At 41.0% G+C, this 12,420-nt stretch overlaps 2 protein-coding genes across 2 annotated transcripts in view; both read left to right on the forward strand.

The window, feature by feature from the left end:
• The window catches only part of LOC101586177 (ATP synthase subunit f, mitochondrial-like), a 290,636-nt gene that overhangs the window by 157,264 nt on the left and 120,952 nt on the right, over nt 1-12,420 (forward strand). The gene's annotated exons all lie outside the window — the stretch shown is intronic.
• The window catches only part of Snrpe (small nuclear ribonucleoprotein polypeptide E), a 7,319-nt gene continuing 1,406 nt past the window's right edge, over nt 6,508-12,420 (forward strand). The window contains exons 1-4 of the mRNA XM_023708192.1: nt 6,508-6,632; nt 7,074-7,100; nt 8,147-8,209; nt 9,889-9,967. Coding sequence (XP_023563960.1) covers nt 6,579-6,632; nt 7,074-7,100; nt 8,147-8,209; nt 9,889-9,967 — 223 coding nt within the window. The 5' untranslated portion in view covers nt 6,508-6,578. The remainder of the gene's footprint in view (nt 6,633-7,073; nt 7,101-8,146; nt 8,210-9,888; nt 9,968-12,420) is intronic.

A 12,420-nucleotide genomic window follows, 5' to 3' on the forward strand; every position in this document is an offset into this window, starting at 1 on the left:
GATTGTACTGTGTGGTACGGCACTGTACTCCTGTTATATATTACAGTGTTGCATGTAAAAGTTATGGAAATAAAAGCAAGTTCATTTCTTTGTACTGAATATTGTACATATTATGTACAACTCCTGTTTCTTTTTTTGGGGGGAATGGCACTGGAGATCAAACTCAGGACCTTGTGCTTGCCAGGCAAGCACTTACTCCACTGAGCTATCTCCCCAGCCCATTATGTACAATTTGTAATTATTGACTAATTCATTTAATGACTTAGTCACAGGAAAAGAAGTTGGTTGTTGAATGAGGAATACCAGTAATACATAGTATTTTATATAATTATATACATATCCATTTTATATAGTTGATATATAATGGACAGATATAATTGATACATAGTTCATATATGATTGATATAGCAAGATCATTGATGTTTACTTTTGTAAATTACTTGATAATGGGTTTGGCATTTGTGTTTCCATCAATACTCAGATTCATGTTTGCGTTTGCATTTAAAGCTAGAATCATGTTCAGGTTTTTTTGGTTTCATTTCTGGGTTTGTATTCAGATTTGTGTGGGTTTGTGTTAGGTAAGATGGGTTCATGTTTAGGTTCAGATTGATAATCAGGTTTGTATGTGGGTGTGATTCTGGGTTTGTGTTTGGATTTGTGTTTGGGTTTATTCAGGTTAGATACATAATTCATATTCTGGTATGTGTTCAGATTCATGTTCAGGTTAGGATTATGATTTGTGTTTGGATTTTTGTTTAGGGTTAGGTTTGCTGTTGAAGGTGTTTGAGTTTCTATTCAAGTTTAGGATTCTCATTCAAGGCTCTAGTCTGTGTATGGGTTCGCATTTGGATTTGTGTTCCAGTGTGGGTTCAAGTTAGGCTTAGGGTTTGGGTAAGAGTTATAGTAGGGTTAGGGTAGAAGATATGGTAAGGATTAGAGTACGGGTTAGGGTGTAGTTTAGAGTTAGGGTATGGTCTAGGGTTAGCATATAGAACTTTTTCTAACACTGGTACTTAGTTCTTATGTAACTGAAGTAATGCCTTTAAGTTTTTAAAATGAGGGAGGATTTGAAAGTGATCTTATGGGCCAGGGAGATGGCTCAGTGGAATAATCGCTTTCTTGGCAAGCGCAAGGGTCTGAGTTATATTCAGTGACTTAGAATTTTTTTTTTTTTTTTTTTTTTTTTTTTTTTTTGCGGAACTGGGGATTGAACTCAGGCCCTTGTGCTTGCCAGGGAAGGGCTTATTTCACTGAGCCATCTCCCTGGCCCTCAGTGACTTAGAATTTTAAAGTAGAAAGTTGAAATAAGTTGAGTTCAGCAAAGTTCAGGTATTTTCAATATGTATACCACTTGTAAATGAGAGTACATGCAAACCTGTTAATGACCAAGGTGCACAAGGCCCTGGGCTCAATCCTCAGCATGGGTTGGGGCTGGCACTCCAAAAATATTCAATCAACTTTTCACAAAAGCTACACCGTTGTGATGGTAGGTTTCAGTTTTATAAGAAATGTACACAAATGTTGCAGTTTGACCATATCCAGAAATACCAAGAATTTTACAGATCATAATTGTATCTGGAGGTAAGTGACCCGGAGTTCTGACTTTTGCCCTAGATCCCAGTGGATCATCTCCCATGTGACAGTGTGCTTTCATCTCAACAAGATTTGGAGCCAGCATAGACGGGGCTGAAGTACTTATAATTGATATAAACAGATCAAGGGATTTATATTGATCCTTTCCTAAAATTGTGCCTTTGCCAGGCATGATGGTACATGCTTGTAATCCCAGCACTGTAGGAGGCTGAGGCAGGAAGATCACAAGCTAGCCCAGCCAGAATGACTTAATAAGATCCTGCCTCAAAATTTTAAAAAGGGCTGGGGACACAGACTGGTATGAAGGCTACCCAATGGGAGGAGGGAGAATTACCTTAATTTTGCCAGAAAAAAACTCCAAAAATATTAAAAATATTTTATGACTTAGCATTTAATAGTTTAGCAATCATGTTTAATAGATAATATAAGTTTTGAATTTTTTTGACAGAGTCTTACACTTGAAAGTAACCCTAAAGTAACATTTATTGAATACTTTTAATTACAATGCCTATTTTAACATTAAATTATGCACTACATTGAAAGAACAGCTGGACATAGTGGTGCCACTAGTTAGAGGCCAGCCTGGACCACATAGTGAGATCCTGTTTCCAAAAAAGTGAAACACAAGCCTGGAAGATAACTCAGTAGTATAAGCACTTAACCTGACAAGCACAAGGGCCTGAGTTCAACCCCCAGTTCCGCAAAAATAAATAAATAAATGGAAAGAAAAATCACTGCTTTCAATGATACCATGTTCAGATTATTTAATGGATATATCATATATACATACTCTTAAGTACCATTAAGTTTGATTGCTTGTGCTTTTTAAGGAGCTCTTTAAAAAATTTAAAGAAAACTTGATTTTAAACAACTAAAGATGGTGGCATATACCTGTAATCCTAGCTACTCAGAACACTGAAAAAGGAGGATCTTAAGTTTAAGGCCAGGCTGGGCAACTTAGCAAGGCCCTATCTCAAAAAAGACTGGGGACTTGACTCAGTGATCACTTGCATGCATGAGACTTTGCCTTCAATTCTTTTTTTTTTTTTTTTTCTTCCAGGACCAGGGCTTGAACTCTGGCTCTTGCACTTGCCAGGCAAGCACTTATTCTACTGAGCTATCTCTCCAGCCCTTTAATTCTTATATCACAAAAAAATAAATGAAATGGTGTGATTTTTGGGAAGCTGCTCAAATCTTTGAACATTCCCACAACCTGACATGAGTGTGTTAATTATGTGATCTTTAATAATCATAATAACTAAGTATAATTACTAAGTACTAAGACTTTGTAGTTTTTCCTAATATTGTCCAACATAGGACAAAAACTAAGCCATGATTCTTCAGAATAGAAATCCAGGATGAGGGGCTGGTGAGATGGCTCAGTGGTCTAAAGCACCTACTTAGAACAAGCTTAGCAAAGCACAGGGACTGCGGTTCAATCCCCCAGCACCACATGCCAGCCAGCCCTGCCCCCTGGTGGGCTGCGCTGGCCACACACACACACACACACACACACACACAAATAAATTTTTAAAAATCCAGGATGCAATTTTATATTTAAAAAATGGGACTCACAAGGCATACTTTGTGGGGCTACTATTTTGATTTAGTTAGGTTTAATGGTTAAGATGTTGAAGAGTGTGTGGTAATAAGCAAAGAACAGTGAATTAAAAATTAGTGTTGTCCCATCCCTCAGATTTGTCCTCAGGAATGAAGCGGCAGGCTGTAGAGCTATGAATATGAGAAAGCAGAGCCAAGATAAAAACTAGGCAAGGAACAGTGATTTGTGTTTTTTTTTTAATTGAAAAAAAAGAGACTCCTGTTTGTTGAATTACGTGAATGAGGGAATCAGATGGATTAAAGACATTCAAAAGGATCAAAGGACAAAGTTTCAAGGAGAAAGTACCAAAATGGAAGGAATCCTTCCCTGGAATCACTTGGTTAGGAGCTCAAGGACTGATCAAGATTAAAAGCTGAGACTCCAAGAGGCGACACAGTACTATGATTCAGTGCTCTAGGACACTTAGGCAGGCGGATGAATGCAGACTGGGCAATTTAGCAATGTGGCAAGACTCTGTCAGAAAATTTAACAGGCTGGGCATATAGCTCAGGGAAGGCACTTGATTCAATCCCAGTACCTCAGAACAATTTTTTTTTCGCTAATTGCCATGTGGTATTTGTAATTCTCTCTCCTTGGAGCTCAGATTAGAGCATGCAAAACTCAGTTATCCTTAAACACTGTGGCCATTAGGGATAGGTGGGTATAAGCCAAATCCCTGCTCTTGAAGTACTTTGGAAACAATTTAAAAAGTAACAGGAGTGAAGCAGGTGTAAATGTTAAGTGGACAGTGCTGTAGGCAAAATAAGTTTGTGATTGGGTAGAGCTAGAGTTTGAGCAGTAACTAGTAACTTGGCAGAGTTTGCTTTAATGTAACCTCTAACCATCCCTCAGTCATCCACTGAGGACCTGATTTGTTTCTTTTTCAGGGGGCTGCTCATATTTTTGCTGTGGCATAAACTAATTTTTTAAAAAATCTATTTAAAATACAGTAAACATATTTTTTTTAAAAGATCTATTTAAATACTGGGCATAGTGCCAAATGCTTGTAATCCCAGTGTTAATGACTGTTATCTAGATTGTCCCCATGAAGCCTCATAGGGTCGTAGGTGGGGAGTTTTGAAGGCAGCTGTGATAGGCTGTGTGATGCTACGATTAAGGGTGTCCACCCTGGGCAGCCTGCATGGAACATAAAAGGTTAGGTATTTTGTCTCTGCAATGAGAAAAGTAGCCAGGACATCTAGCCACTCAGGAGGCAGAAGCAGGAGGACTGCAAGTTTGAAGCCAATCTGAGCAATTTAGCAAGACCCTGTCTCAAAAAGGACAGGAAATGGGCCAGGGAGATGGCTCAGTGGAGTAAGTGCTTCCCTGGTAAGTGCAAGTGCAAGGGACTGAGTTCAATCCCTGGTTCCACCAAAAAAAAAAAAAAAAGGACAGGGAATGTAGCTCAGTGGTAGAACACTTGGCTGAACATATGTAAAACCCTGGATTTAATCCTCAATTCTGAAGGAAAATTTCGGTTACTCTGCTTCACTAAATCCTTAGAAGTTAGAAAGATCAGTTCCAGGTATGCCCAGATAAAATTCTAGGTGGGCCAACATTGTTGATCTAAAAATACAAAACACTATATTTCTTTTTTTGGTACTGCGGATCAAACTCAGGACCTTGTGCCTGCCTGACAGGCCCTTGTGCCGCCAAACTATATCCTGGCCCATTTTTTTTTTTTTTTTTTTTTTCCGGAACTGGGAATTGAACTCAGGCCCTTGCGCTTGCTAGGGAAGCACTTATTCCTACTGAGCCATCTCCCCGGCCCCCCAGTTTGGTTTTTTCGAGACGGGGTCTTGCTGTGTAGTTCTGACTGGCCTTGAACTGGAGTTGATCCTCCTGCCTCAGCCTCCCAAGTGATGGGATAGGAATTACAGGGATGGGATAGGAATTACAGGGGTGTGCTATCATGCTGGAAGTTTTTTGTATTTTATTTATTTATTTATTGGCGGAACCAGGGATTGAACTCAGGCCCTTGCACTTGCCAGAGAAGCACTTATTCCACTGAGCCATCTCCCTGGCCCCAGTTTTGTGTATTTTAAAAGTCACTTTTATCTCAATGGTCTTATAGAGTTGGTACTATGCTGTTCTTGTTGAAAAGAAGACGTTGGGTAAGCAAATTTTTATTTTTGCTTTTTTTGATAGGTGGTCACTCCCTTAGGCAAGTCCTTTTGATACTTAAATACTATAAAGTGAATTTTCCAATTAAATGAAATTTCAGCCAACCCACACAAGGTAGGCTCACCTAACTAAATCACATCTCATTCATTCCAGTTCTGGGGCCCTTAGCCATGTAGACACACACACAGACTCCTGACTTAACAATGGTTTGACTTATAGCTGGTACAAAACCAGTATGCACTCAGTAGAAATCTTTGCATTTTGAAAGTCGAGCTTTTCCTAGGTGAGCCTTGTGCTGTAGACATTTTGGTGATGCAGCTGTGTGGCTGTGCGTCAGCCTTGCAATCTCCAGAGGACAACACCTACGCTACAGTTTGCTGTTGTTAAACTATGTTCTTCTCTAGGTTGTAGTAATTTTTTTTTTTTTTGAGATAGGGTCTCACTATGTAGTTCAAGTTGTCCTTGAGCCCTCTACATAGCTCAGGCTGGCCTCGAACTCACAGCAATACTGCCTCAGCCTCCTGAGTGCTAGGATTGCGGGTGTGTGCCACCATACCCAGCTAAGTGTACTTTCAACATATTTTCACTTTCTTGTGGTTTTATCAGTCTAAAATCCTATGTAGTTTGAACAGAATCTATGCACTATTAATTCCTTTAATCCGGGCCGGGGAGAAAGCTCAGTAGAATAAGCGTTTGCCTGGCAAGCACAAGGGTCTGAGTTCAATCCCCGGTTCCACAAAAAAAAAAAAAAAAAATTCCTTTAATCCCATGAGGAAGTGTATTTTTAAAAATTTTGTCTAGTGGTGGTACTGGGGATTGAACCTAAGGCCTTCCCACTGAGTTGTACCCCCAGTATTTATTTGAGAGCGGGTCGTGCTAAATCAGAAATTTCCCAGGCTGGACCTGAACTTGTAACCCTGTTGTATCAGCCTCACAGAGTTACGCAAGGCAAAAAAGCAGGTCCCTCGAGAAGCGAGAGCGCCGGCGTCCACGCTTCTAGCCCCTCCTCGGCACGTCCGCCCTCTCCCTCCAGGTGGCTGCTGTGTGATAAGACCAGGCTGCAAAGCCTTGTCGTCTCAGTTTGGCCTCCTCCGGAGGCCTTCGAGCATAGGAGCATCGCTCTCGTGTGGCTAGAGAGGCCGTCCTCCGGAGCTGACCCGTCGCCTCTTGGGAGCCGCTCATTTCCGCTTTCGGGCTCTCCCTCCGGAAGTTGCCGCTAGAGGTAGCGTGGTGGCTGGCGTTGTCTTTGTCGGGCTCCGCCATGGCGTACCGGGGTCAGGGCCAGAAAGTCCAGAAGGTGATGGTGCAGCCCATCGTATCCTGAGCGACACGTCGGGGCCCGGGCGGCTGTGGGCGGAAGCCAGGCCTGAGGGAGCGGAGTGCGACCTGCGCCCCCTGAGCCTGCGGGGCGACCGCGGCGGGGCAAAAGCGCGGGCTGTGGAAGCTGTAACGGGAGGCGGGCCTGGGCGGGCCTGGGAAGGCGCGGAGCGGGCGGCGGGGGACTGGAGGCGGGTCCTGCGCCGGAGCGCGAGCCGCTGCGGCCTGTGGGCGGAGGAGGGCCAAGGGCTCGGAGAATTGGGGTGTGAAAGGGGGTCTCGGTCTCCGCGGGCTCCCCAAAGCGTGGCGGTTCCGACCCTGCCCGTGGAGCTACCCGACTTCGCCTTCAGAAAACGAAGATGAGAGGAATTGGGTTGACTTTCTGGTTTCGGGGAGCAGAGTGTGCTGTGTGTTTTTTTCCTTAATCCCTGTGGTGCAGAACCTCATCTTCAGATACTTGCAGAATGTACGTAAGTCATGTGTTTATTGGTTTGCAATCATACTTAAGCAGAATTTGAGGACCCCCGAGTGCTGGGATTACAGGCCTGTGCCTTCCTGCCTAGCAAACCATTTTAAATTTAATCCTTAGAATTGAGGATCTCTCCTGAATTGAGGATTGCTAGGTGTGAGTCACGGAAAATTGAGAACGTGGAAATATTTCTCTTTGAATCCTGTATTTTGCCACACTAGATAAGAAAGAATCCCTTAGTCAGTAGGAGTTACTGCTTTGTGCTGTTCCGTGAACAGTTTTCGCTCTTAAGTGTATTGAGACTGGAAGTGGTAAGAAGTGCAAAAGGTGGAGCATGGTGACACAAGTCTATAATCCCGGTACTCTGAGAGGCTGAGGCAGGATTGGACTCAGCCTGGTTAGTTTAGCCAGAGCTTGTCTCAAAATATTAAGAGTGCTAGAGAGAATACCATTACATCTATTACTAACCTACATTAATCTGTAGGTTACTGGGAAAATTAATAGGCTACCAGTCTTAGATGTGGATTCGTTAGTTAAAATTCTTAGTTTATATTCATTAGAATGTTTCACGTTTCATTTCTGTGTTTATATAAGTAGGGTTTCTTCTTGAAGCAGCTATTTTTGAAAGAATATACACATTTTTGAAAGCACTTAATATCATTCTTAACAGACAAATGCTCTATATACTTAAAAGCTAAGTATGAAGAAAGTATAGTTTTAACTTTTCTTACTTGGAAATATTCCCTGGCTGCATCTTTAAAACACTTTTTTCAGTTCCTCAGTAATCTGGGAATATGTCTAAAATTAGGTAGATGGTTTTTAAAAATAACTGCATATTTTCTGTAAAATAGATCTATATGCATAAATAGCATTTTACATTTTTATTTTTAAGGGGCTTTTGAGTTAATCTTGTATATTTTACACATTAAAAAATGAGAGAAATACTGTTTTTCTGGGAGTGGTAGGTTTTCTGTGACTAGTGAAAGCATTTTAAAGGTTGTAGTCATGAAAAAAATGTATATATTTTTTTGTCATTATTTCAGAGATCCCGGATCCAGGTGTGGCTGTATGAGCAAGTGAATATGCGGATAGAGGGCTGTATTATTGTGAGTATGCGGACTTTTTTTTTTTTTTTTTTTTTAGGTGGAACCGGGGATTGAATTTATGCGGACTTTCATAGAGAGCTTTGTTAATAGATCTTACAGAAAATAGCCACCTCAAGTGAAAGACCTGACCCAAAGAAAGCTTTTTGGGCACAATAGCCTTTTTTGTTGTTCTGAGTGTTAAGGTTTGGATAATTTAAAAAGGAGGGAAATTAAACTTATAAAAAATTATAAACAGTGATAGTAGTATTGGAGGGAGGTGACAAAAGAGAGGAATGGGATTGATGCAGTACCATATTCTGTGTTAGTGATCCCTGAGTAGAGCAGGTGGAGTTAGTAAATATTTCAGATAGCAGATTAATTTTTTTCCCCCGCTGCTGCCCCCCCCTTTGATGTATTTGGTACAGGGTCTCACCTTGGACTCTTGATCCTTCTGTTTCATGGGGTGGGTGGCTTAGCGCCTGGGGCAGGGTTCACATGTGGTGCCAGGATCAGACCCATGTCCTTGTGCTTACAAGTGATAACAAGATATTCTAATAGTGGTTTTACTTATTTTGGGTTGTGATAGGCATCAAATCCAGGGTCCTTAACATCTTCCCTATTATTAAAGTCCATTCCCTCCCCCAGGAATTTTTTTTTAATTTTTTGCACCAGGAATTGAACTCACCAATTGCTATGCAAGGTGCTTTGCCCCACTGAGCTATAGCCCTGGCCCCCAGTAATGTTTATGTCTTTGAAACAGGGTCTTGATACGCAGTTCTGGCTGGCCTTAGTTCACTCTGTGGCCCAGGCTAGTCTCAAACTTGTAGTCATCCTTGTGCTTCAGCTTCCCAAGTGCAGGGATTATAGGTGTGCACCACCATGTCTGGCCAGCCACCCAGTAATATGTTATTACTCATTTATTATTTAATTAATGTACTTGGTGCAGGGTCTCACTATGCAGCTCAGACTCATAGTGACATCTCCAGTGCTGGGATTACAGGCCTGCGCCACCACATCTGTACTTGGTCACTGGCCCAGTGCGTCTGGGGGCAGGGATTGAACCCTGGTCTCTGTGCTTGCGTAAGCAGGTGCTTAGTCTGCTGAGCTATCTTGCCGGACCCACAGTAATATTTTATTTTTTATGTATTTAGTACAGGGTCTCACTATACAGATCGGACTCATAGTGATCCTCCTGATTTCAACCTCCCAAGTGCTGGGATTATATACACACACTACCATGCCCAGTCTCAATCCAAGTCTCAGTGTAGCTCGGGGACAGGGCCAGCCTGGCTTGTGGTGCCAGGGATCCAACTCCAGCCCCTGTGCTCTGCCTAAGCAGGCACTTTAGTCTGTTGAGCTAACTGGCTGTGCCCCCCCCCCCCAAGTAATATTTTAAAAGTGAAATATCCTTGGAAGTATTCTGTTAGGATAGTCTGGTATTATGTGTAGTGATTTTATTGATCTCCTTTATTATCAGTTTTCAAATAGGCATAGTAGTTTGTGGAGAACAAACATGGGGAGAGCACTGAGAGTGTTACATACATATGTAAGATTACATTCTGGTCTTCATGGTTTGTTTCTTATTTAAAAGAAGGTTTCCGGTGTTTCAGCTGGAAGATCACCGGAGGGATGGGTATATATTTTAGAATGATCCGGATATGATCTTACTTGAAAATGACTTGGTTTACTTACTTTTCTAGGGTTTTGATGAGTACATGAACCTTGTATTAGATGATGCAGAAGAAATTCATTCTAAAACAAAGTCAAGAAAACAACTGGGTAAGAAATACAGTTGATCTTACAAGATTCTGGAAGTGGGCTGGTGAGGTGGCTCAGTGGTCTAAAGCACCTACTTAGAACAAGCTTAGCAAAGCACAGGGACCGCGGTTCAATCCCCCAGCACCACATGCCAGCTAGCCCCGCTCCCTGGTGGGCTGAGCTGGCCACACACACACACACACACACACACACACACACACACAAATAAATAAATAAATAAAATTTAAAAAAAAAGATTTTGGAAGTGTTTATTTCACTCACAGAATGGACTGCAGCTCAGTTCATGTGTAATTTACATTTGAAAAAGTTTTGAATAGTAATACACTTTTGGAGTTATTCTCTGCTACTTCTTACCCCACTCCACTTCTGCTTCTGTCTATTCAGTTTTCACCAAGATCATCACAGATTAATGATGTTAAATACAGTGGTCAGCATTAGTTTTCATTGTATTTAAACAGAATTTGGCACTATTGGCCACTCCCTCAAAACACTTTGTTTCCTTGACTCTGCTGCATAGTTCTGTAGCTTGGTTCATGAACTTAATTCTTTGCACTAAATTTCAAAATAATAACCTAGTATATGTTGATCTAGTTGTAGACCAAATCGAGGAGAAGCAGATCAAATTCAGTGGTTATATATAATGTTGATCTCATAGGGAAATTTGATTACATTGTTGCCTAACTTGGTTTATGACCAGAATCATGGAAAGAATTAAGTGTGTAAATCAAAGTATGTATGAAGGTTTATATTTTTCATGTCCTATTTTCTTTCAGGTTTCTGTATGTTTGTTTTTTTTGAGTCATTAACTGTTAAAGAGTTGCTTTAGGCTTGGTTTTAATACTCTTTTGTCACTCAAGATTGTCTTAGGCACTCAAGAGAGCAGCTTTAGTTACCACCTATCAATTGACACCCAAATTTATATCTGTAACTCAGTTCTGAGTCTATTCAGCATCCCTCCATAAATGTCTCAAAAGCTCTTCAAAGTCAGCATATCAGAAATCAAACCCAGGTTGCTATGTGTGTGTATGCTGTTCACAGCATTCGGTGTTCTCTACAGCTGCATGGAAGTCTCTGCAACTACCTCAGCCCCCTCTAGGTTACGCTCCAAAGTTCAGTCATCTTCAAATGACTGTCTGACCTTGTCATCCCTTTGCTTGAAGTGCTTCATTGACTTCATGGTGCTCTGATGATAAAACTTTCATGTGTTCTGCAAAGTCCTTTGTGATCTGGGCTTATCTCGCCCTGCTCCTTTGTGTCACACTCTTGACTCACTTTCTGAGCTTTCTCTACTCTTGCCTTTTTTCAGTCCTTTCAATCTGCAGTTTTCACACTTTTTTTTTTCTTTTTGTTTTTTGTCACACGAGCACTTTATATATATCCTGCTCTCTGTGTCTTTAGAACTCAGACCATAGCTGGCTGTGCTGCCACACACCTGTAACCTTAGCTACTTGGTTGATAAGGAAAGGATGGCTAGGAGGGAATATTTACTCATCTCCTATCAGAGATAGATGATTCTTGGTTACAGAGTCTTCACATTTTTTTCTGCTCAGAGATAGGGTTAATTTCATTTTAATTTTGTAAATTAACTTTTATAAGTATTTCTTGTGCATTATTTTGCATGTTATCCTTTGTGAAATAAAGTGCATTTGAAGCTGACCAAAAAACAAAACAAAACAAAAATCTAGCTACTTGAGAGACTGAGGCAGAAGGATTGTGAGTTTGAGAGGAGAACTTATTTTTGTATTTTGCTTGGGGTAGGAGAGGACAGCAGGCTATGATCTCAGACTTGGTTGTGAAACATTTACAAATGGAATTATCAATGTCTTTCCCATAGATAGCCCATAAGTGCATTATCATGTTTGTGTATTTATTTGTTTTGACTACTCGAGATTTAGTGAACCTCAGGGCTTCAGCAGTAACTCCCACCATTTTTTAAAAATTGATTGATTGATTGATTGATTGATTGATTGATACTGGGGATCGAACTCGGGACCTTGTGCTTGCCAGGCAGGCAGTTAAACCACTGAGCTATAGCCTCGGCCCACCATTTTTATTTTTCATTTTGAGACGATCTCAATCACTAAGCTGCCCAAATTAGACTGGGATTTCCCATCTTCCTACCTCAGCCTTTTAGAATGCTGGGATTATAGGTGTGTACCATCCTGCTAAGCATGAACCATTTCTTTCTTGAGCCCTAGTAATTTCAGTAATTAAGTGTGTGGTACTTAGAAGCTTAACAACATTTGAATACTGCCCCCCCCCATACTGCTAATTGAACCCAGGGGTTCAATGAATGGTATGCAGGTACTAAATTCCAAAGTTATATTCCTAGTCCTTAATTTTTGAAACAGGGGCTTGCTGAATTGCTTTTATTTTATTTTTTTTTTAAATTGTTTTATTTATTAGAGAGAGAGAGAGAGAGAGAGAGAGAGAGAGAGAGAGAGAGAGAGAGA

Source organism: Octodon degus, unplaced genomic scaffold (assembly GCF_000260255.1).
Source record: "Octodon degus isolate 3935 unplaced genomic scaffold, OctDeg1.0 scaffold00009, whole genome shotgun sequence".
Taxonomy (NCBI): domain Eukaryota; kingdom Metazoa; phylum Chordata; class Mammalia; order Rodentia; family Octodontidae; genus Octodon; species Octodon degus.